Raw genomic sequence first — 27100 nt, 5'->3', positions numbered from 1 at the left:
CTCTGTATAAACAACCAAGCATCTTACCTTTAGTCATCTTCGTCTTGAAGAATCCCCCCTTCCACCCTCCTCCTCTTTTTCTTCTATAGGGCAGCACGGTGGCCCAGTGGCTAGCACTGTGGCCTCACAGCAAGAATCCCTCTGGTTTGGGTCTCTACCCGACCAGTCGGCATTTCTGTGTGGAGTTCATGTTCTCCCCATGCTCGCGTGGGTTTTCCCCGGGTCCTCCGGTTTCCTCCCACAGTCCAAAAACATGAGACATAAGTAAATTGACTAAACCAAATCAGCACCATAAGTCAAATTTCACCAGCAACACACCTTCATAGCAATCCTTAAGCAGCAGGAGGGTTCTCGAGATCTACCTAAGCTCAAACTCCACTCTCCAATGGGAGAGCAAACGGGAGAGCTCAGGGCTCTCTCCTGAGACAGCATGCCAAACTAGCTTATTACCAATCATCAGCTAAGTGTGAACTCTTAAAATACATTATGTTTTCCAACAGCTGCAATATTTGTCAAACTATAATCAGTTTATTGATCTGCTGTCACTATGTGGGCAGAGTAATACACAAGAGTAAAGAGGCTATGAGTTTTGATATTGCAGAATATTGCACAGCTATCAGCCAATCAGATTAAAGAACCAGACAGAACTATATGCAAAAGTAACACTGCTCTTCTATGGTTTAAACCAAGGTATATTTCAATTGTTATTTCATTATATATTGTTATATATTTTATTGTGTTGGGAAATAGTTATAATTATAGTTTGAACAATAAATGCCTATACTTTTTAGCATACGCTTAAAATGCTACTATCATTATACTGGCCTATATTTGGTGGTAAGAAGTTGGCAACCCTTGACAGAGCAGTGTGCAGATGATTATTGAATTTAATTTCATCAAATTCCATGAATTACATTACTTCAGTCTTGCTTTTACACTAGCAGTTAATAAGAGTCTCTAATAACAGATGAGCTCCCTCGTGGACAGCCTCATATGCTTAACAGAATAGTAATACAACTGTGTTCTCAGAGGAAATTTGTTGACTACACAGGCTCACGGAGGAATGTGACACTCATTCATTCTCACATTTTGCAAGGCTACAATCTGGCCAGAGGACACTGGAGAAGCTTTACCTTCTTGGGACATCAAATCCATTTTATTAATTTAAGATGCAAGACAATCAGCTTGCTCATTTCAAATCAGCATTTCATTTTCACCACTTGCCCAAGGCAGTCACTGCAGCACTGGAACAATCCCATTTGTGTGTGCTTATAATTTCATTTTATTACTAAAGCTTTTACTGTGCGAGTCTGTCTGAGAAATGAAGTTTATCAAAATATTTCCAATCAAAACTAAAAGTTTGCTTTGAGTTTGTGCGCAAGAAAGGGATTTTATCACAGCAAGGAAACATGTGTGTTGACCAATTGAACCATGAAGCGATCGGAAAATGCAAAGTAATGTTTTCTGCGTCAGAAATGCTTTTCACTGGGCTTTTGAGGACAGTCCATCTTGATTTAATCCCACTGAGAAGACATGCTTTCAGAACGACTCTCCGCTGCGATGAATAATTTGTCAACTAGAGTCTCTGGTGGGTTTTTTTTCATTGCTCTGGATTCTGTCATATTCAGTCAATAGTTGTGTTTCAAAGCCTGTTCAGCTTCAGGCTAAACAGCATCGTTGGGCATCATAGCTTGCTAATGATCTCCCAAAATGCTGTCTAGGTAGGATTCAGTTTTGTTCATTGACTGAAGCGACCTTGCTGTGATGCCCAGAAATGCTGTTTATGAGTGCACCAGGGGCTAAAAGTAAAATTTGATCAAACTTGCCAGTGGCTACTTGGGACAATTTAACAGCCATGAAAATGCTTGTGGATTATTATTATTATTATTATTATTATTATTATTATTATTATTATTATTATTATTATTATTAATAATAAAATAATAAAAACAGAAAGATCAAATAGGGAACTTACAAAATAACTAACTAACTGACTGACTAACTAACTAACTAAATAAATAAATAAATAAATAAATAAATAAATAAATAAATAAATAAATAAATACATAAATACATAAATACATAAATAAAATTAATCAAAAACTACTCTCTTAACAAACAGAGCACTTCTGTGAGGTAGCTTGAAAAGTCAAGTAATAAATAACATAAATTCTTTACTTTTGGACTTGCAACAGTAAATATAAAAAAAAACAGCTGAACTTGAAACACTCAGCAGGCAATCCCAAGTTTACATATCTCACATTTTGCGATGGCAATGTTGTTGTCATCAACTTTATAATACCACCAGACCACAGATATACTCGCACTTTCCGCTTCAAGCTGCCTCCGTGTTCTAGTTTGCTGGCATTTAACCAATAGTGTCTCTGCAACAATGTGATGTCATGCCACACGCGTTGCTGTTTCTGTGTGAAGTCAAGAAAGAGGTCTAAATCTGTGCCACCGCATAACTATGTGTTAAAAAAAGAGAATTATTATATATGAATTATTAATAATGAATATATATATATATACACACACGTGTCTTTGGACTTTGGGGGGCAGGGGGACCGGAGCACCCATAGGAAACCCACTCGAACACAGGGAAAACATGCAAACTCCACACAGAAATACCAACTGACCCAACCGAGGCTCGAACCAGCGACCTTCTTGCTGTGAGGCGATCGTGCAAATCCACTGCGCTACCGTGACACTATATATTTGAGTCCAGATCGGGAGGTAACATCCGATACAGATCAAGTCTGAAACCACGTGAACGGGTCCGATTTCTGTTCATGTGATCGAATCTGGACATCCCTAAATATTATATAATACAAGTATGCAATTATATAATATTTAATAATCATTAAAAATAACATTTGTGGTAGTTTTTGATGATATTCTTTTCTTACCACAGAGCTTTTATTTGTGTTTTATTTTGATTCTGAAATCACATTCTTTTGTTCTGAAAATGCAGTATCTCTTTGTACATTACTTATTTAAATGATGCGATTAAAGAAATAAATACAGAAATATCACTATAATTTTGTAAAATATAACATAATCAAAAAGAGTATTTTGAGTAAGAATAATACACATTTTTATTGACAATGAATTTTCAAATGATTAACTCAGAGAAGCAGAGATGGAGTTCCTGTGGATCATTTACAAATGGATCATGAGCTGCTCAAATCAGATAGCAGAACTGCACATCAGGATACATTTTCATACTGTGCATCTACAATATTCTTTGTCATTTCCTGTGGTTGCACTGAACCATACAATATGACAATCTAAGTCATTAGAATGATTAAAAGTTACCAACCAATTAGTGAGTAAAAAGTAAACAGTTGCTTTTTTATTATTTGCATATGATGCTTAAAAAGTGACCCTTGATGTAGCCCTCTAGCATAGACTGATTCAAATGTGTCTGTACTGCACAAAAACATTGTCACTTTGAACAAATTCAGCATAATTTGATGCACATAAATGCTGCCAATGTAGGTACCATATTGAAACACAGCCAGAGATTGTGTTTTTGATTAACCTGTGTGGTCGGTGATGCTGGATTGTTCAACTGAAACGCATGTACAATGTGGGAGTCCTTGGACTCTGCTCTCAGTGTCTGATACACAGAGGAACCCAGACGTGTGGTAATTGGTTGTAAAATACCAGGGGGTGTTAAGATTGTAAAACCATGGCATCCACTATTGAATTAGTCACTGTGACTATTTGTTCTCAGAGAAATGACTTGATTTTGGCACAAGGCAGGGATATTTATGGGCCTCTCTAGGAAGCAGTAGGATCTATGAAACCACAAGAGTGTTACCGGCTAATTTACCAGGACTACATGCTGAATGTCTGATAAAAGTCTTTTAAAGGAGAGATTGTGCTCTATCAGGACTTTACTGGGAGGCGAAGTCGAAGTGGTATTTAATCACAGGCTGCAGAAATTACCTCGTTCAGTGAAAATATCCACTTGTGAGCTGTGCATAGTTTCAGTAGTGCTGCAGAGAACTGATTGCTACCTAATGTCAGGCCAGTTTTATACATTATGTATAGTTGGTGAGTAGCACTGCATTTATTTTTTATGAACAAAGCATGCTGTCGTTTTATTCAATTTATTATGCGTCTCTTCCTATTAGTTTATACCAACTTGTTTAATTTGTCATAGATTAAAGGCATAGTTCACCACAATATGTTTTTTTTTACCATGTGCTCACTAAGCATGGGATGATAACTGGTTTCAAGATTTCCTGTGGTTTGGAAAAGTCAAGTTTTAACACCACTAAAATGTTCTGTTATACCCTTCCCAAGGTATATGTAAGGTTTTTTACTGTATTTTTTTATGGGTTGTTATTGAAACTAATGAAGACACCAGAAGTTAATGATTTAACTATTTATCCTGAGATGTTTACTGTTCCAACATATATTATAAATGTTTCCTAAAATGAAATCTATTGTGTTCAATAGGAGCAGTAGTCATACCGTAATACCGTGAAACCGTGGTATTTTTATCCAAGGTTATCATACCATCAGAAACCTATACCAGCCCATGCCTAGTGCTCACTCTCATGTTGTTCCAAACCTCAAAGACTTTATCTTTATCTCCAGAACAAAAATGAAGATACTGTATGTCGAATTTGAGAGATTTCTTTCCTCCACTGAATGTTTCCTCAACCAAAACTCTGACACTTCAAAACAAATGAATATGAATTGAGCAGTTTAATAAAAGTCACAATCACTTGATGAGCAGAATTCAATTGACCCTTGATGGGGCTTCCTTATCAATCTGTGCCCTCCTCTGTGAAAAAAAAGGACAAAGCCTATTCTGTCTGAATGGGGGCACATCAAATTCTCAAAAACTGTTAGCCAAGCTTATGATTACATTACATATTTGGAATCACCAATAAAAATAAACATAAGTTTCATAAGTTTTGTTTCTAAACATTTGAATCAAACAAAATCGGCAGGTGTTTCAGGTTGCCCAAGCTAATGCGTATGCACACTCGAAATGAACGAGATCACGACACCAACCTCATTTATGGCCACTCTACACATTATTATCCTCTGAATAATGCTTCATCAGATCGCACTGGTCTTCTAAAGTAATCCACAACTTGGTCTTGATGGTGAATCTCCTCCAGAAACCACAGTGACTCTTTGTTTTCAAGTTTGTGGGCGTATGAGTAGTTGCTGTCATGTGATTTACGTTTGACAGAAAGGACTGTGCCTTGCATTTATTTCATACAGTTCTGTACAAGTAGGCGGGGCTTTATTCGCCATACTGACCGTTACACTTTTCCCCATTCAAATCTATAAGAGTGACATGTCTTGTGTATTCTATAATCTTTGATGTAACTCCAAATGAAAACAAAAGAAAGATTCAAGCTATAAACTACAAGTCTAGTAATGGGAAGTTCGGATCGTTTGCATATAATTAAAACATTACAAATAGATTCCCTAACACATAATTCATAAACACACGTGTGGCATCTCGAACAAGACAATAATTCATTCATTCATTCATTTTCCTTTGGCTTTGTCCCCTTATTCATAAGGGGTCACCACAGCGGAATGAACCACCTACTCATCCAGCATATGTTTTACACAGCGGATTTCCTTCCAACTTCAACCCATCACTGGGAAACACCCATACACTCTTATTTACACACATACACCACGGACTATTTAGCTTCCCCAATTCACCTAAAGCGAATGTCTTTGGACTATGGGGGAAACCAGAGCAGCAGGAGGAAACCCACACAAGCATGGGGAGAACATGCACACTTGACCCACATAGAAATGCCAACTGACCCAGCCTGGACTCGAACAAGTGACCATCTTGTTGTGAGGCGACAGTGCTAACCACTGAGCCACTGTGCTGCCTAAAAGTGCTAATATAGTCAAAATTTGAATTGGACCAAAACCATTCATCAAATGTATAAAATAATAATCATTCTTGTTTTAAGACCACTTTGATCACCCTTTTTTAATCCACTTCTAATGTTCACTTCGGTCACACTTTATTTTGATGGTCCGTTTGTTAAATTAAGTTACACTGCTACTACATGCCAACTAATTATCATTAGAGTATAAGTAGACTGTTAGGTTGGGCTTTGGGTTAGTGTAAGTTGCTAAGTTTCTTATAGTCATTTAAATGTCTGTTGAAGGGGCAGTATCAACAGATATTAAGCAGACAGTCTACTAATAGTCAAATGGACCATCAAAATAAAGTGTTACCTTGACTTGTATAACTAATATTTTAGTTATAGTAAATAAATTAAATCTTCATAATTTAAAGTGATCGTGTTCCATCATAAGACTTGGATTAAACCACTCACTCAGGTCGTAGAGAGGTTCTTTATGAACATTTTTACATCATTACAGTTTTTGGATAAATAGACTTTTAATGTAGAGACATTAATATTAAAAAATTGATTAAAAATACATTCAAAGAAATATTAAAAGATGAAATGGTTTGGAGCGAGAGGAGGGAGAGTAAATGATGACATAATTCAGATTTTTGGGTAAACTAATATGTCAAAGTTGTTGTTAAACCAGAAGATAAATCCTTATTTCCCATCAACACAAATATCGCTCAGTTAAAAACAGCTTTAGCTGGGATATTTAGAGGAGTTAGCACACTTCAAGATATTTACATACTTTTATAAATCATCTAGATGTAAGTGTTTCGATTCATCTAGGTCACATTTTCTCTGGTTGAGTCACCGCAACTATAAAAGCTCTCCCAGAAAGCCATTTTATTGCCCTTTTATGTAATTCTTAATATTTGTTGTTCCTCTTCATGGTAATTCAAATTTTCTTGGCAATATTAGAGAGCTTTGATTCATATGTTGTTGAATGTTTGATAATCACCATTAGCTGACTTGAAAATAAACGCTGTAGTTTGCTGTAGTATCTCAAAAGAACTGGACTGAAGCAGTTTCTGTTTTAGAACTTCTATGTTAAGATTAATCAGAGGTCACCACAGTGAAATGAACTGCCAACTATTCTGGTGTATGTTTTATGCAGCAGATGCCCTTCCAGCCACGACCCAGTACTGGGAAACACCCATAAACTCTCACATTCACTCATACACTACAGCCAGTTTACTTCCCGGAGGAAACCCATGCGAACACGAGGTGACAGTGCTAACCACTTTGCCACCATACCCCCTAGAATATAAATGTGAAAACATAAAGGGCCCTATCATACATCCGGCACAATAAGAAGCAAGACGTGTTTGGCACGATGTGTTGCTATTTTCAGACCAACCCCACCCTATTTTTTTCATTTTGCACCATGTTGTTTAAATAGCAAATTCATTTGCGCTGCTTTTTGGACTCATGGGTGTTCCGGTCTTGAAAGCAGGTGTGTTAGTGCATTGTTGGCGAGTTGCTATTTTGAAAACTGCGCAATAGACCAGCTAAAAGCTGGTGTAAAGTCCAGCGCAGAGACTCTGATTGGTTTAATGCACGTTATGCTTAAAACACACCCATAACTTATTAAGAGAATAAGCACAACCCTGTTAGACTATGCGCCACAGCGCAAACCGTATTTTTCCATCCTTAAAATAGCAAAAGCGGATTCGGACATGCCCTTAATGCTTTTGCGCCATTCGCTTTAGACTTTAAAATGCGCTCTATCATTAAAATAGAGTCCAAAAACTCATCAATGGCAGGGAAGGCATGATCAATAATGGAGGAAACCAATGAGAAATGTTTGAGTTTATATTGAGATTTCTGAATTTGTTGTGTGTTTATCTGCACACAGATTGTGGCATTATTAAGATCTCTTTTGAAACTTGCATACGAGTATATTTCACATGAGAGAGTCTCTCAAATTTGCTCCCAAATTGATATCGCTTGTGTCAAGAAGACATAATAGAGATATCAAAGTGTTGTAATTGCAAATTTTTCTCCTTTCCTACAGTACCATTCAACCAACCGGCGGTCACTGCGCAGTAATTGCTGCATGGAGTGCCTTAATATGTCTCTTCTAAAGAGCGACAGCATGCTGAGTGTTTTTTGAGTGCAGTTTAACTTGTGCTAGCTATTGTTGTCACATCCTCGGTCTGATCACAGGTTCATTCCTTGTGTTTTGTCTTTAACTCGTTTTGTGTTCACTCACACCATGCTTTGTTTACTTCTCGCTTCCCCACCCATCCGCTCTATTACTTTCCATCAGGTTATCTAGCTAATTTCACTCACCTGGTTTCCTTGATTTCTCACCCTATTTACTCCTCCCTTGACCGTAGTTCTGTGTCAGATTGTAGCTGTTCCCCTTCCTGCATGTCGGGCGATCTCCCGGTCTAGTCCTGTTCCTGCTTAGTCCTGTGAGTTTTGTCGTGTCTGATGCCCTGTCGATTTTTCCTAATATTGTTTTCTCCATCTGCCTTCAAGCCATTTTCCACCCATTTTTGTTTCGCTGCCCATCTGATTCTCCGTCACTACTCAGCCGGCTTTCGCCTCTCTCTCGCCGGTCTCAAAGCCTCCGTCTTCTTCGTGGCCACGCTGATTCAGTCAGCGGCCGCCGGACTCATCGCCCCCTGTCGGGTGTCAGGATATTGCACCCACTTGTGGATAGTTTCTCTGGCCTCTTCGGAGTTGTTTCATTTTGTATCTTTTTAAGACTATATTTCCTCACTGCTTTGTGTTTTTTGTGAATTGTGGGCCATTGTGCCAGCTCCATTACGGAGGAACTTTCAGTTTTTTTTGTTGCCCCCTTGAGAGAATTCAGGCTCTATAAATAAACATTATTGAAGACCTGCACCTGTGTCTCACCAATCTTCTCTTCATCCAGATCCCTGACATTACAATCTGACCAGGATGGACACAGCAGGTCAAGAATCGGTCAGGTCTGCTTTAGCTCAACAAGGAGTTTTGTTAGGTCAGCACGAGTCACGACTCACCAGCACCTCCAGGGAAGTGGAGTATCTGACCAATCAGGTGGCTGATCTCACGGCGCGCCTACAAGAGCTTCAGTTCGAGGCCCTGCAGGGGGCTCAGGCGTCCCACCAGGCCCCGGAACCGCGCTGCAACAATCCCCCCACCTATGAAGGGGATCCCTCTTCATGCCGGGCATTCCTGTCCCAGTGCTCGGTTGTCTTCGCCCTCCAGCCACGCACTTATGCTGCTGAGGAGACTAGAGTGGCCTTTGTACTTACCCTTCTCACGGGCAGAGCTCGTGACTGGGGAACATCTGTCTGGGAGGCCAGAGCACCATGCTGTTCCTCTTTCAGTAATCTCCGCCATGAGATGATCCGGCTCTTTGACCGATCTGCCAGGGGTCAGGAGGCGGCAGACCAACTAGCGCGTCTTCGTCAGGGAGGTCAGTCTGTCACTGAGTATGCCATTAAATTTAAGACACTGGCGGCCTCATGCGATTGGAATGAGGAGGCCTGTCATGCCATGTTCCGAGCGGGACTGAATGAAGACATCCAGGATGAACTAGCTACCCACGACCTACCACAAGACTTCGACACCCTCACGAATTTGGCGCTTCGCATAGAGGGCCGTCTCCGTCGTCGAGATCATCGAAGACTATTTCACTCTTCAACCAGGAGGGAGGACCCTTGTTCCCTTTCCACCACAGTACCTCCCTTGGACCCTGAACCAATGCAAGTGGGACGTCTCCACCTAACGTCTCTGGAGAAACAACAGCGACTAGCTCAGGGCCTGTGTCTATATTGTGGCAAGCCAGGACATTTTGCTGTGAAATGCCCAGTAAAAGCCAAGGCTCACCAGTGAGACGAGGGATCCTGGTGGGCGCTATTCCTTTCTCTTCCCCCTCATCTCGCACCCTCCTCCCTGTTGTGGTTCAGTATGAAGGCATTTCCAGTTCCTGTTCTGCTCTCATTGACTCGGGGGCAGAGGGAAATTTCATGGACCGCGCTGTGGCTGCTCAGTGGGGTATTCCGACCATTCCTCTTGCTGAACCAGTTCTCGCCCACTCCCTTGATGGTACTCTTATCGCCACCGTTTCACACACCACCCCTAGTGTAAGTCTTATTGTATCCGGCAATCATCGTGAGGTTACCACGCTTTACCTTCTAGACTCACCCAGTGCACCTATAATTTTAGGGCACCCTTGGTTGGTAAAGCATGGCCCTCACGTGGATTGGTCTGGAAATTCTGTCTTGTCTTGGAGTCAATCATGTCTTAAGTCTTGCCTTGGTCCTGCCCTGTTTCCTGTTTCTGTACCTTCTGTGTTACAGGTGGAGTCTGTGGATCTGGCCGGGGTTCCGGCGGAGTACCGCGACCTGCACCTGGTCTTTAGCAGGGCCCGGGCCACCTCCTTGCCTCCGCATCGACCTTACGATTGTGCCATTAAGCTTCTCCCAGGCACTTCTCCGCCTAAGGGACGTTTGTACTCTCTGTCCCGTCCTGAAAGAGAGGCCATGGACAAGTATATTAACGAATCCCTTAAAGCCGGCCTCATCCGTTCCTCCTCATCCCCTGCGGGAGCTGGGTTCTTCTTCGTCAAGAAGAAGGACGGCTCCCTCCGTCCCTGCATTGATTATCGAGGGCTGAATGACATCACCGTTAAGAACAGGTACCCCTTACCTCTTATGTCCTCAGCCTTTGAACTCTTGCAGGGAGCCCAAGTCTTCACCAAGTTGGACCTCCGTAATGCATATCATTTGGTTCGCATTCGGGAGGGGGATGAGTGGAAGACAGCCTTCAACACCCCCACGGGACACTTTGAATATCGGGTCCTTCCTTTTGGTCTGACCAACGCCCCGGCTGTCTTCCAGGCCCTGGTCAATGACGTGTTGAGAGACATGGTAAACCAGTTTGTCTTCGTGTACTTGGATGACATACTTATATTCTCTCCCTCTCTGCAGGTACACACTCAGCATGTTCGCCAGGTGCTGCAACGACTCTTAGAGAACCAACTGTTCGTTAAGGCGGAGAAGTGCGTCTTTCACACCAAGTCAGTATCGTTTCTGGGGTTTTTAATTTCGGCGGGTGAGATCTGTGCTGATCCTTCGAAGGTAAGGGCTGTTGCCGAGTGGCCAACTCCTGACTCTCGCAAGGCATTGCAGCGGTTCCTGGGTTTCGCCAACTTTTATCGGCGTTTCATCAGGAACTTTGGCCAGATTGCTGCACCCTTAACAGCACTCACCTCCTCCAAGATACTGTTTAGGTGGGGGAATAAGGCTCAGGAGGCCTTTGATAAACTCAAGTCCCGTTTTATCTCTGCTCCTGTCTTATCTTTTCCAGATCCTAAACAGCAGTTCATTGTCGAGGTAGATGCTTCTGAGGTCGGAGTAGGCGCAGTTCTATCACAACGATCTCTTCGGGATGGGAAAGTTCATCCCTGTGCTTTCTTCTCCCACCGTTTGACCCCCACGGAACGAAACTATGACATAGGCAATCGGGAGTTGTTGGCAGTCAGGCTCGCTTTGGGGGAGTGGCGCCACTGGCTGGAGGGCGCAGAGCAGCCTTTTGTGGTCTGGACAGACCACAGGAACCTAGAATACATAAATTCTGCCAAGAGGCTTAATGCAAGACAAGCCCGCTGGTCCCTCTTCTTCAGCCGTTTTAATTTCACTCTCTCGTACAGGCCAGGGTCTAAGAATGTCAAACCCGACTCTCTCTCTCGCCTGTTTGAGGCCCCAGAGAGGGAGGTTTCAAAGGACACCATCCTGCCCAGGGGCGTGGTGGTGGCCTCCCTCTCTTGGGAGATTGAGAGTCTGGTCCTGAGGGCCTTACGAGAGTGCCAACCCCCTCAGAGGGTTCCAGCAGGCAAATTATTTGTTCCTTCTGCTCTGCGTTCACAGGTCATCCAGTGGGGTCACTCATCCAGATTAGTCTGTCATCCAGGAGTTCGGAGATCGCTGGCAGCCATCCGGCAGCGATTTTGGTGGCCATCCATGGCCAAGGATGTCAGGCAGTTTGTGGTTGCCTGCTCAGTTTGCGCCCAGAACAAGAGCTCTAACTCTCCTCCCACGGGTCTGCTCTGCCCCCTTCCCATCCCCTCCCGTCCCTGGTCACACCTTGCCCTTGATTTTGTAACTGGTTTACCAGTATCAAGAGGAAACACTGTCATCCTTACAGTGGTGGATCGATTTTCTAAGGCGGCCCACTTCATTCCTCTCCCTAAATTGCCCTCAGCCAAGGAGACTGCTCAGGCGGTGGTGGACCACGTTTTCCGGATTCATGGTCTTCCGGTCAACATGGTTTCTGATAGGGGTCCCCAGTTCGTCTCCCGGTTCTGGAAGGAATTCTGTCGACAGATCGGGGCCTCTACGAGTCTGTCATCGGGATTTCATCCTCAGACCAATGGGCAGTCTGAGCGGGCTAACCAGGATTTGGAACGCACTCTCCGCTGCCTGGCATCCCAGAATCCGAGCTCCTGGTGTCAACAACTGTCCTGGGTAGAATATGCTCATAATACTCTACCAGTCTCCTCTACAGGTATGTCACCATTTCAGTGTTGTGTTGGTTATCAACCACCCCTGTTTCCCTCACAGGAACCCGATGCTGCGGTTCCGTCTGCCTTGGCTTTTGTCCAACGGTGTCGACGCACCTGGAGTAGAGCCAAGGAGGCCTTGGCCCAGGCCAGTAGGCGGACCAAAGCAGCGGCTGACCGTCATCGGACTTCCACCCCCTGCTATGTTAGTGGTCAAAGGGTATGGCTATCAACCAAGGACCTGCCTCTCAGGACCGTCTCACGTAAATTGGCTCCCAGGTTCATTGGTCCATACCGGATCACCAAGGTGTTAAGTCCCGTGGCAGTTCGGCTCAAGCTCCCTCCTACGCTTGGTCGGGTACACCCAGTCTTTCATGTGTCTAGGGTTAAACCTGTTTTGTACTCCCCTCTTGTTCCCACTGTCCCGACCCCTTCCCCCCCTCCCCCCCGTCTAGTGGATGGTTCTCCAGCATATACAGTCAGGAGATTACTAGACGTCAGACGTAGGGGTCGTGGTTTCCAATACCTAGTGGACTGGGAGGGCTATGGCCCGGAGGAGAGGAGCTGGATCCCGGCCCGGGATGTTCTGGACCAGGGGTTGGTCGAGGAATTTCGTCGGAGACGAGGTGAGCCCCCTCCCTAGGGCGCCCTGTGGCGTCCGTAGGGGGGGGGTACTGTCACATCCTCGGTCTGATCACAGGTTCATTCCTTGTGTTTTGTCTTTAACTCGTTTTGTGTTCACTCACACCATGCTTTGTTTACTTCTCGCTTCCCCACCCATCCGCTCTATTACTTTCCATCAGGTTATCTAGCTAATTTCACTCACCTGGTTTCCTTGATTTCTCACCCTATTTACTCCTCCCTTGACCGTAGTTCTGTGTCAGATTGTAGCTGTTCCCCTTCCTGCATGTCGGGCGATCTCCCGGTCTAGTCCTGTTCCTGCTTAGTCCTGTGAGTTTTGTCGTGTCTGATGCCCTGTCGATTTTTCCTAATATTGTTTTCTCCATCTGCCTTCAAGCCATTTTCCACCCATTTTTGTTTCGCTGCCCATCTGATTCTCCGTCACTACTCAGCCGGCTTTCGCCTCTCTCTCGCCGGTCTCAAAGCCTCCGTCTTCTTCGTGGCCACGCTGATTCAGTCAGCGGCCGCCGGACTCATCGCCCCCTGTCGGGTGTCAGGATATTGCACCCACTTGTGGATAGTTTCTCTGGCCTCTTCGGAGTTGTTTCATTTTGTATCTTTTTAAGACTATATTTCCTCACTGCTTTGTGTTTTTTGTGAATTGTGGGCCATTGTGCCAGCTCCATTACGGAGGAACTTTCAGTTTTTTTTGTTGCCCCCTTGAGAGAATTCAGGCTCTATAAATAAACATTATTGAAGACCTGCACCTGTGTCTCACCAATCTTCTCTTCATCCAGATCCCTGACAATTGTGGGAAATTTATCTCCAATCATTCATTTCCCGTCACAACACTCACCACTATCGACTGATTTCAATGAGATATCGTGCAATTCCTGACCAGCTCCATTCTTAAATTTTAACAAAACCTTTCACTCTTTTTTCAGTGTGCATAATAAAAAAATAAACAAGCTGTTTATTCTATCTTGGCAATATCCATAAATGTTTCTTGTAATTGCCAATGGTGGCTAAAGCAGCCAGTTATTTAGTTGCTTATTACTGAAATTATGGCATTAAATTGTAAGCAATTAACCATTAACAAAGCAAAGGGGAGACATGACTCAGTTTCAACCGTTGGGATGAAAATTGAAAATATAACTCCCCCACTTTAATCAGAGCAAGCCAAAGACAAATGAATGGCCCTAGAAAATGTGATCTAGAGATTCCGCAAGTGCAAGGGTTTAAAAGAGTAGATGCCCCAGATCATCATTAAACCCAAAATTTGCATTTAAATGGAATGCAAAATTCCTCGGAGCGTTACGCAGCCTCAAGCATAATGCTGAGGCTCATTTGGAAGGAGGGAACCTTTCTCGGCACTCATTTCTCTCTCCATTACTCACGGAGCACTAGACTGGGAGAAGCTCAGGTGCTGGAGACCCTCCTCACATCTGGGAGACGGGCTTCAGCGTGAGTTCAATCTGCCCGTCGGAGAGGGCTGACTCAGCGAGGTCTGCTTTATTGAGATGGAGGAAAATTTGAAAGGCCCTCTCAGCTTTCAGTGGGCGGCTGAGTCGGCGCCTTCAATTTAAAATATCCTTCAATTTTGAGCTGGGAAATTGAGTTTATCTGGTGGGGCGCTGTGTATCTGTGATCTACGTGAAAGAATGTTTTTGTCGATCTGATCTTGAAGTACTGGAAAAGTGGGTGTCTGTTTTGAACTATTGGTGAACATGAATAAGATGACACACATAGTAACAGCTTCAATAAAGGCTCTTTTTTTGGAATTGATGGTTCCAGGAAAACCTTTTAACATCAATGGAACCTTTTTTATGTTTCTTTAGATTATCAAAAAATAGGAATTACATGTGAAAACTCTCTTACTTTTAACAGTGACTACGTTTACATGGACATCAGTAATCAAATTATTTGCCCTAATCTGAATAAGACAATAATATGATTAAGGTGTTTACATGAGTTACTTTTTAAATGTTCCTTTCATGTTCCTGTTTTACATGTTATAGCACATAATTCGAAAAACGTCATTGCGTCATCCACATTTCCTCTAGAGTTTCATGTATTTTCGGGTGTTTCATTGTTAATTTGTCGACTTTAACTGCAGTTTGGCACTTTCTTTTTTTATTATTATTTTATGTTTATTGTGAACACTCAATTGAGTACAATCATACAGAATTTCAAATTTGAATTTCAATATGTGACCTTGGGTGGTATACAATTCACGTACATTAGATTAGATTAGATTAAACTTTATTGTCATTACACATGTACAAGTACAAGGCAACGGAATGCAGTTTCGGTCTAACCAGCAGTGCAATAGCAGCAAATGCAGGATACAGGTATAAGTTATAAAGTGCAGTTATAGAAAAACTATGGTAATATTTACAGATGGATGTACTATGAACATTATATACAGGTTGTATTAGCTATGAAAAGATTTACAATAAATGAATATATGTACAGGATGCTATTAATAATCAGGAGTGGCAGATAGATAAACAATTACAAATGTTCATGTGCAGTGGGTATGTACAGTTCAGATAAGTGAATCAGTGCAATATCACTGTCAATATCACTGACAAAATCATTATTGTCAGGTGTACTAACTACACAGTAGTACTAAAATTTTGTAAATTATAAAATGAAAAATAGCATAAAGAGAAAAAAATAAAAATAAAATAAAAATAAATAAATAAAAATTATAGCACTATTTACATTCAGGGTGAGAATGCAAGTCATGATATAATTCTTTCCAGAATAATCTCAACTGACCATCTTCATTATACACATGGGGATATCACACAATTCAATATGAATATGTATAACTATGTACATGTACACACATTAGCAGATATTTATCTATCAGTTCAACATCTTTTCGTTTATAGCAACAAAATCAGGTCTTCTAACTAAAATATTTTCAACTCATGTCCTCCATTTTACCAGGAATATATCCTTCTTTAAACTGACAACAAAAGTGATTTTTTCCGTTGTGTATATCTTAATAGTTGCATCTATCCAATTATTTAGGGTTGGTCGTTCTAGCTGTAGCCATTTGCGTGTGATTGCTTTTTTACTGGCAGCCATTGCAGTTTGGCACTTTCACTTTAAGGATCCACTTGCAGTTTTAATAAGTACTCAGGCAGGCAATGGTCAAACACAGGAGCAAATAGGTACATACAAGGAAATCCAGAAGTGTAGTCAGGTCACAGGAAAAAGGTCAATACAGGCGGCAAACAATGTAAACTTGAAAAAGGCAAGGGTCAAACACGGAGAGGCAAAACAAGGAAACCACTTGTGATTTGTGAAAACCAACAAAACCTTGGTGCCAATGTGAGCAGCTTATATAACCTGTGTAATCAGTCCTTGAGCAGCTCCCAGCTCTGTGTGAGTGTGTGTGAGTGGAGCCTGATGGCAGTTGTAGTTCATATGATAGCAGATTTGTAGTTCTCCAGTGATCTGTATGGACTAGATTGCTGGAGATTGTGACACTGTGTGTATTGCCTCTTGTTGAATTATTGAAAGTCTTCTTATTTGTAAGTTGCTTTGGACAAAAGTGTCTGCCAAATAACAAAATGTAAACGTATCTAAAATTGTACAATTGAAAAAAGTTAAATATACAGGTGCTTCTAAATATATGTTATTTAACTGGTACCGTTGGTATCCTAAACACTATAGACTTCCCTCAAAAATTTTCAATTCAATTCACCTTTATTTGTATAGCGCTTATACAATGTAGATTGTGTCAAAGCAGCTTCACATAAAAGGTCATAGTAAATAGGAACAGTGTAGTTCAGTTTGTAGTGTTTAAGTTCAGTTCAGTTTAGCTCAGTTCAGTGTGGTTTAATAATCACTACTGAGAGTCCAAACACTGAAGAGCAAATCCAACGATACGCAGCTCTATAGATCCTGAACCATGCAAGCCAGTGGCGACAGCTGAGAGGGAAAAAAAACTTCACTAAATGGCGGAAGTGAAGAAAAAAAACCTCGAGAGAAACCAGGCTCAGTTGGGCATGATCATTTTAATTTCTCCGCTGGCCAAACGTCTTGTGCAGAGCTGCAGTCTCAGTGGCGGAGGCTGGAAGCTGGCCTCAGCGAAGACTCGTCTGTCTCTGGAGCGTCACAGGAATCAGTCTCGTGTTCTCCACTCTTCCATGACCACCACAGTACAAAATGAACATTTGAACTTTATTATTTGTTTTCTTTTTTATTGACACAAAAATGGCTTTCCTTTTTAGCTTTTGAGAGAACATTAGTGCTTGAATTTAACATTTTAATTCTTAGCATACACAAAACTCTCAAGAACTAATAATGTTTGGCATCAAACTTACTTTGACTTCTTTGAATTATGCCAAAAAGCCAGATTTTCTGAGAGTAACAGCTTTGAGTTTCAGTGTTTTACTCTAACAAAGCTGTTGTTTGGAGCGGACAGAATAAGGCTAAAAAAACACAGTATTTTCAGATAATAAATAGGCGTTTCACCTGTTACAAAAATATCTATAGGCATTTAGATTAGAACTGCCGTTTTTAGCCAGCTTGTAATATAAAAATGCACTGTGGATTGCGGGCAGGCTTTACTTCCGTCAGTGTAACTTGAGAAAGGTAAAGGCAGACAGAAGGAAAGTTTCACCACCACAATGACCCTCTATATTTGGACAGATAAGACATTGATCACTGCATAAAACTGAAATATTATTCTTTGTCACGTATCACCTAACGGCACAAAAGACACCTCCACAATTCTGCATTCGGTGAATCATCATCATGTCCTTTGTGAAAGTCTTGTGGTTGTTTGAAGGTTAACTCAAAGACTATTTTAATTCAACTGAACTCTTAGACGTGCAGTTTTTCATCTTTTTCATCATCTTTTTTTTTACATCCTAGATTAGAAAGTCCCTCTTGGTCCAAAAATACATTGTTCCTTTCAGCTTTCGTAAGCATCCGGTTTATTTAATTCACACAGCTTTTAAATGGCTTTTGTAGTCACTTTCAAAATACAACAAACCGTGTCTGTGTTTTATGACTTTGACACATGTTTGGCATATGTTGTGCTAAAACTAATGGCATTTGGCAAGCTCTTTCAGGTGCTGCAAGCTTGGGTCATTTCTTTGGGTGTCTATGTTTATTAGATTATGTCAGAACTCATATCCTGTTTATGTATAGAATGGAGGATGTGTAGCCAGTCAGACCTGACAGACAGCGATTGCACTTTTTTCTTAAATAGGTGCCATTCTGTCTGTCCGCTGCAGGTGTATACATCAGCAGAGTCCATTGTGTGATTGTTTGTACCTCAGAGAGAATGGAAAACACAGATTGACCACCAACTGGATAGTTTAAAATCCATGTCGGTGGGCTCATGCTGGAATTCTCCTCTCGCACTAATGAGAATCCCACCAGTTCAGCCACGTTTACTGTAAACCTTTACCAGATCCTCTCTCCTCTTTCTGTGTGTGTATTTCAAGTGGGCATGATTCCCAACTGCAGAGCTGCTGTTATTTCTGCCAGCATGGATTTATATGTCTGTGCATGTGCCTGGACCCAGGCTCTTATTGCAGTTACAAATCTCTTTGCTTCAGATGTGAAAGAAAACAGGAGACAATTCATTTGACATGGCGCTCTCTCCAGCAGAATGAATCAAACCTCTCATAAGTGCCCTCGAGTGAAGTCTGAAGAGCTTATAGTTCTCGCCCTCAATTGGTATATCTTAACCTCATAAATGTTCGTTTCAGCTTGGAAAATAACTTTATTTATTTATCCAGCTGTATTTCTGTTATTATTTACTGTATATCACTCTAATCCTCATGTCATACTAGACTTTTCGTTCTTTTGTGAAATTTAGGAGCAAAGATCTTCTTATGATAGTGAGCACTTCTTCCAGTCTACTAATGGAGTCAACAATAATCATATTACACTTTGAAATATGCTGGGTTGTATTAACCCAAGACTGGATCAAATATTGGCAAACCCAACAGCTGGGTTAAAATTTTGGATTTAAATTTAATTTAAAAAGTCCAGAATTTACACAAGTTTGGTTTAATGCAACCTACCATCATGTACTTATTGTCACTAGTGTGATTAATGTGCCAGTTTTATGATAAACTAACCTATTATAATAATCTTGGATAGAAATACCACGCTTTTACAGTATTACGGTATTGTGATTACTGCTCTAAAATATGCTCTTTTTAAACATCTGGGTAAAATAATTGTTTCCCCGTTGAACACAACATATTTATTTTAAGAAACATTTTCAATATAGTGGAACAGTAAACATGTCAGGCTGAATAATTCAAATACATGATTGACTTGTGCTGTCCTCATTAGTTTCAAAATCACAGATTTCTTTACAACTTGAAAAGGCATCTTTGGATATCTTTCTGTTCTTTGCATGTAAAGGAAGAAACTGCACTGTTCAGCTTTATAGCATGCTTGGATGTTGGTGCATAAGCAATTTGCTTTTCGTGGGCTGACCAGTAACTTTTGATGTGGATGGTCTTTTTCTGAGGAGATGCTGTTGCACTAAAAACTAAATAAAATATTGTTAAAAAGCACTGAAAAACAACAAAAACAATTTTCATATATCGTAGGAATTAGGGCTGCAAAATGAAAATGATGATTTTTTTTTGCTTAAGAACAATATTATTATTATGTTTAAAATTATTATGTTTATAAATGTGTTGAAAAAATCTTCTCTTCGTTAAACAAAAATTGGGGAAAAAATAAACAGAGGGATAATAATTCTTACTTCAACTGTATATATATATATATATATATATATATATATATATATATATATGTGTGTGTATATATATATATATATATATATATATATATATATATATATATATATATATATATATATATACAAAAACACGTTAAATACAAATGAACAGTCCACATGCGCTAAGCGTTTCTTTTTGTAGAGCAAAGTCACTTTAAACTCACTAACTCAGTTCTCCCATGTGAATGCAGCACACACAATGCCAGTTTTTTAGCAGACTTTCTTAAATAAAAAACATCATTTTTATGCTGGATATAGTATAAAGACTCTTTTTACCTATCTGCCTTTTTTCAGTGCAGTATTTGTAAAAATATTCTCTTAAATCCTTGTTCTGGAGCTAGGAATGTCATGGATAAATAATGAATTGATCAAAAGGTCATGGAATTACTTATTGAAGACCTTTCTTTCTCATTTCTTTTAAGCTTCATAAGACGGTTCGACATTGAGAACAAGAGCATTGCTTATTTTCCAACAGGCTGCTGAGCTTATATGTCATTTTACCCTCCTCTGTGACACATGACATTCAACAACAGTTGTAAATTTTTACTGCCACGTTACAGCCTGTCTCTCACATTAATCCTGGGGTTAATAGATAACACACTTCATCCACTGATATATTCCCCTTCTTTTTAAATTTCGGCTGACCCAATTTCACTGCGCTGCTATTTTTGTCATCAGCACCACAACAGCAAATCATTACAACAGCCTGTTTAAAATAAATGGAAGGGTTAGGAGTTAAAATGAATTCTGCGTCCTGAACATTCAATCAGTGTAACCTCTGTTTCTGTCCTGTTGACAGGGCCGCTCCGCATCGACGGGTACATGAATCTGAGTTCCACCGGCCAGATGCCTGAGATGGAAGAAGTAGATACCAATGAGAGGTTAGAGCACCGTCACCTTCATCTATATTTTCCTTCAAGATGTCTTGGTTGACCTTGAGGCCCAAGATGACTTATAAATAGGCTCAGTTGATGCATAAATCAATGAAAAGTGTTTTAACCCCGCCTGAGGCCTTTGCATGAATTCCCTCGCTTGGCGCAACATTGACATACTAGCATATGTTCACCTCTGCGACCTCTTTTTCCAAATGTCACTGCTGTAAATGCCCTGGTTCCCTCAGAAATTGCAGGAATGTGATCTCTCTGAGATTTCATGGGAAGCTGCTTCAGCATCAGGGGGGCATGAAGGTCTCCAGAGGGGTTGAGTCTGTTTGCTCAGCAGGACAGAGGAAATGTGGGCTTTCTGTGTTGGCATCAGGTTTCTGCCTTCCGGCATCTGCTTACAAACTATCAGTATCCTGTAACATCACTGGACTCTCACGCTTCTAAACAACACAGTAATGACACTTATAAATAGCACCATGTGTTTTCTCATCACTCCACGTCCAGCCACATTCATGTTGTTGTCAGGTCTGCTGCTGTCAGTAGGATGTTACACTGTTGTTTATGTTTGTACAGGTCATGTGCTGACTAGGAGAGTAGCAGACAAGCTATGTTTTGTCATTGATGTTGAATACGTTTCAACATTTTTGCTGACTTTTTTTCATTCTATCATGAATTGTTTATGATTTCTGCACATCAGATTAAAAATGTATATTGTTGATGTTTTGTTTGTTAGTGCTGAATTTTAAATTTCATTACTTGAGATAGTTCAAATAATAAATTCTGCCATCATTTACACACCCTTCACTTGTTCAGAATCTATTTAAGTTTCTCTCTTCTTATGTTTCTTTCTTTTTTCCTACTATGGAAGTGGTTGGTCAAGAGCAACCAGCATTCTTTAAAATAGCTTCTTTTGTGTTCAGCAGAAGAAATAAGTTCATAAAGATTTAAAACCACGTGAGGGAGAATAAACGATGAGGTAATTACTATATTTGGGTGAACTATTCCTTTAATGTGGCATGGGTAGCGCGTTCGCCTCACAGCAAGAAGGTCGCTGGTTTGAGCCTCGGCTGGGTCAGTTGGCATTTCTGTGTGAAGTTTGCATGTTCTCCCTGTGTTCGCGTGGGTTTCCTCCGGGTGCTTCGGTTTCCCTCACAAGTCCAAAGACATGTGGTACGGGTGAATTGGGTAAGCTAAACTGTCTGTAGTGTACGAGTGTGAATGAGTGTGTCTGGATGTTTCCCAGTGTTGGGTTGCAGCTGGAAGGGCATCCGCTGCGTAAAACATATGCTGGATAAGTTGGCGGTTCATTCCGCTGTGACGACTTTTGAATATTAAAGGGACTAATGAATTCCTTTAATGTGAAATCGAAAATGAAGAATAGAGTCATACTAGGATGCGACAAAATTATTATTATTATTATTATTATTATATTCATTCATTGATTCGGCTTAGTCCCTTTATTTATCAGGGTTCGCCACAGCTGAATGAACTGCCAACTTATCCAGCATACTGTATGTTTCACGCAGCGGATGCCCTTCCAGCCACAACCCATCACTGGGAAACACCATACACTATGGCCAATTTAGCTTCAGTTCACTTCAATTCAGTTTAATAGGATTCAATTCACCTATAGCACATGTCTTTGGACTGTAGAGGAAACTGGATCACCCAGAGGAAACTCACGTGAACATGCAAACTCCACACAGAAATGCCAACTGAATCAGCTGAGGCTCGAACCAGCGACCTTTTTGCTGTGAGGCGACACTGCTAACCACTGAGCCACCGCGTTGCCCGTTATTATTATATATTTTTTGTTTTTTGTTTGATACATTTTTGATATAGCAGGGGGTAAAATAATTTTTAAAACGTCATTATTTATGGCAATATTTTTTTTAAACTGCAGCCTTTTTTATTACAGTGGTTTACAAACAAAAATGTAGTTCTATCCTTCAATTAAAACAAAATAATTCATATTAAATTAAATAATTAAATTTAACAAAAAATTATATAACACAATTAACAAAAGTGACAAAGCTGTTAAATTCAATTACTATTTATTTTGTCTTCTAATTATCCACAATGTACAGTACAATTTAGTTTATACAATTTACCTATATGCTGTGGAGAAAAACCAGAGCACGCAGAGGAAACCCATGAGGGAACAGAGAAGTGTGTGGCTGCAGACCGGGTGCAGATGCAAGTTGGGCTGCATTCAATAAATTTAATGCTCACACCAAACCCCACCCTTAACCCTACCCCTCACAGTGACATCACTAGCTCCACTGAGTGCATTGTGTCTGAGATTGCATGTCTGAGATTGCTTGTCTGCAGTCAGATATTATGGAGGAACGTGCAAACTCCACACAGAAAAGCCACCTGGTCTAGCCAGGACTCAAACTAGTGACCTGCTTGCTGTGAGGCAACCATTCTAACCACTTAGCTAACCAGTGAGCCACCATGTCACCCATGTATTGTACACTGCATAATCATTTGTAAAGTGCCATTACTTGCTTTCATGACAGATTATATAATTAGGATATCACTAATCTCACTGTCTCTCCACTCCACCAAACGCCGTTGTCATGTGGCTGCAGCCGCATCATCCAAGTGGATGCTGCACACTGGAGGGGGTGTGGAGAGAGCCCCCTCATAATTGTGAAGCTTTGGGTGTATGGCCATACATGATAAATGCACTATATAAATACACACATTACATTACATTCCACTAGCTGTAACAATATAATAAATATTTAAAATATAAATACTTTGTATAAATATGTACATAAATATTTTGTATAAATGTGTACATTTATCCACAAGATGTGCCTGCCCTATTATGAAGTTTTACTAACACATTAACTGAAAATGCATAGAATGAAAATTGGTCTTGAGATTCAAGAATCAATATTGAGTCATTAAAATACAGATAATTAAAACTAGCAATCTTTAATTAAGTTCCACACATGTAGTGGTTAAAGCAATGCTGTATTTGTTTGATAAAAATGCAAGCCAAACTGAAAGAATAAATCACACCCCTAATTCATAGTACAATAAATTTCCACTTGCTGGAAGGTGAAGTGCTACTAGTGACATCTAGCAAAAAAAAAATGAAATTAAATAAAATTAAATATATTTTCTGTTGAAAAGTAACTTCCGGCACTGGCCAAACTTTATACCAAACAAAACACTTTCGGGTATGAAGAGACAGCTTTCAGTTTTAATAGTGCCCATAAGCCTCAATACATTAATACTTAACAATAAATTAGTATAGGAGAATTTATTTTGCCATAAAACAGTTCCCATTCATGCATAGTGCCCATTATGATATCTCATTAAAATGTGCAGCATAGAAAGGGTTCTTTCAAGTCATGATGTGAAATGCCAAAATGTGCCATCAAAATGATTTGGTTAAATTATCTCCCATAACTGTCGCACAAGATTGTATTCCCAAACATCAAAAATGTGGTCTTGTTCTCTTGTTAGTGTGTCATTAATGTAGCAAAAAAAGGGCTACAAATGATTTATTTGGCAATTGCAACTTTTATTTTTGCTCTCTTGATTACATACAATGCTTGATTCACAAATGAATCATGCAATATTCCAATTTTGCATGAAAGTTAAATCCGCTCTGGCATTTAATTAAATGTTAGTTAAGACGTTAGTGATGTTAATTTATTCTTTTGTTGATTCTAAGCTATTTTGTTTCTTTTTAAATTGTCACTTTCACAAATTCCAGTGCTGCATGTAAAAAAGGAAAAGGTGAATTGAAGTGGAATATCGTTTTTGCAATCCAAATGAAAGCACCGTAAACCAAGACAGCTCCGGCAGAGATCCAGAGTTTAACAAAGCTGCCAAATGCCCCATTGAGGAAACACAAGACTGCAGTGTCTGAGTGTGTGATCGTCACTGCACCGGCAGTGTCACACTTCATCATGGAGCACGCATTGTCTATCCAAACATTTTCATTCATACCGGCAAACACCAGGGATGCCACAGTGTGCTTGATATCACAACAAACCACATGGCAATTTCAGTTGCTTATCTGCAGGATATCACTCTCTCTGGGGAAGGCCATGCTCCTTATCCTTCTGTCTGTGCGCACGGCACTCAGGATCGCCACTTTTCTTGAAGAATCTCTCCAGTGTGTTGGAAGTGACTGCGGATTATGCTGCAGAGGTTATTTCGGGTCTGTGGCTTGCTTAGAAGGGGAATTCTTTGATGTAGTGTTTTGAGACTATCATCGTCGACTAACGTTAATCAGAGCAGGCATAAATTTAGGGAGAATGATGGGTGCCGCTGCGGAATTTAATTTAAAGATCATCATTTTATCATTGGAGCTTGTCGCCAGCATCATCAGGAGAGGTGAATCCCAGAATGCAAGGAGATTCAGCTCAAAGTAATTTAATGAGTGTTTCAGAATATTTGAGACACTTACATTTATAAACATATATATATATAGATAGTAGGGGTGTAACAATACATGTTTTTATCCCGAGTCGTGAATCGTCACGGTTTGGTTCATGCTCTCCTACGTAGGGCTGGGCGATTTGGCCTAAAATCAAAGGACCCTATCATACACCCGGCACAATAAGGTGGAAGACGTGTTTGCCGTGATGTGTTGCTATTTTCAGACCAGCGCAACCCTAATTTTCTTCGCACCATGTTGTTTAAATAGTAAATCCATTTGCGCCACTTTATGGACTCATGGGTGTGCTGGTCTAAAATAGAGGTGTGTTAAGGCGCATTGTTGACGTGTTGCTATTTTGAGGAACTAAAATACACTGTGCAATATACCAAGTCCAGCGCAGAGTATGTTATTTATGCGCCTTAAACGCGTACACATTGCTTAATACACACAGGATGTACAGCAATATGCAAATATCTTTACATATGAATAAGAATTTAAGCATTAAAATATTCCAAAAATTATTCTTTTTTACATAAATGTGAAAACCACTGCCTCCATGCTTTTTTCATCTCGTTTTTTTTTTTTCAGTTTATTCATGACAACTTGCATATTTTATATTATTATATGCATATTTATATTGGTTTTATTAAAAACAAGCTTAGATTTGTCCACCTGTCAGGTGTTGGGTCATTTGGGGCATAGCATGTGTGTTTGGATATAACTCAGTTGTTTGGCCACACTTTGTTATTATTGTTCATTTATTCATTTGCTGAAAATTAGAACTGAATTTAGAAATAGTTTTGAAACAAATCTTTGTACTTAACAAACAAAATTAAATATGTAAATTAATGGATGTCTTCAGTGGAGTGCGTACAACACCGTTTCCTTATCCGAGAAAGAGAAAGAGAAAGTAAAGAGGCTGAATGGAGGAGGCTCATTCTTTATCCGCCCACAGATAGTCTGTGTACTTTAATGCACCATAAACTTATGTTTCTTTCCACACTTTTGATTTACAGGAGCATGTTATCGACTAATACATTTTTGTTTTGTTTTTGTAGTGTATTTATGTAATGGTATTTAAATTGCATTTGAATATGTTTGCCTATCCTATCTATCTTCAGATGGAAAACCTTTCTGGCATGCTGAGTTTGCTCACTTGTTGTGCTGTTGTACTCCCTGTTCAAGTCTGGTAAAGCATGCTTCCACAAAACAGATAAAAGCAATGTAAATCAAAGTTAACCTTTGTGGTTGTAGTGTACTTTTATCTTGCATTTGTTTCTGAAAATACTATTGGTTGGCTTTAGGGAAGGGTTTAGGTCAGTTGTTCATTAGGTGATCTGTACGACAAGCTCTCACTCATGGATGCGTACAAGAAGGCAGTGTATCTGAAGCGTAAACCGAAACATACTCTAAGGCCCAATCCCAATTCTACCCCTTAGCCCTTCCCCTTCCCCCTACCCCTCATTTTGTGCATTCATGTTAAGGGGTAGGGATGTCCTAATTCTCTTTAGCTTGAAGGCATAGGGCTAAGGGGAAGGGCTAGATACCCCTTGAAACTGAGATTTTTCAGGACCACATGTACTCGCAACCAAGGGGTACGAAAATTTCCCAGAATACACCATCTACAACGGCAGCATGGCTGCACACGGTAGTCAGGAGATGCACAAATTAGTCTTTTTTGTCACTATTATGATTTTTTACGACAAACAAGCATATGTTTTAATACATTCATAACTGTGTTTGTGTTTTAACGTCATGCTTAAAAAAATGATAAAAAAACAATAAATTTCGCTATCTATAATCCAAAATAATAACTACTTTCACATCTGAGACTCGATAACACTCGAATACCCTGTCAGAAAAGTCACCGGGAATGACCGTTTTGCAGTGTCTGGTAGAATGTTAATGTTGTTTTTGTATGTTTACTTATATGAATATGGTCACAGTGTAAATACACAGTAGAGTTACGATCTTATT

General features: G+C 40.2%; 1 protein-coding gene across 2 annotated transcripts in view; it reads left to right on the top strand.

The window, feature by feature from the left end:
• The window catches only part of htr4 (5-hydroxytryptamine receptor 4), a 196577-nt gene that overhangs the window by 14429 nt on the left and 155048 nt on the right, over nt 1–27100 (top strand). For both annotated transcript variants that reach the window (XM_056471818.1, XM_056471819.1), the window contains exon 2: nt 20631–20712. In XM_056471818.1, the coding sequence (XP_056327793.1) occupies nt 20631–20712 (82 nt within the window). The remainder of the gene's footprint in view (nt 1–20630; nt 20713–27100) is intronic.

This window comes from Danio aesculapii, chromosome 14 (genome assembly GCF_903798145.1).
Source record: "Danio aesculapii chromosome 14, fDanAes4.1, whole genome shotgun sequence".
Lineage (NCBI taxonomy): Eukaryota > Metazoa > Chordata > Actinopteri > Cypriniformes > Danionidae > Danio > Danio aesculapii.
This window is presented reverse-complemented; position numbering and strand designations above follow the sequence as displayed.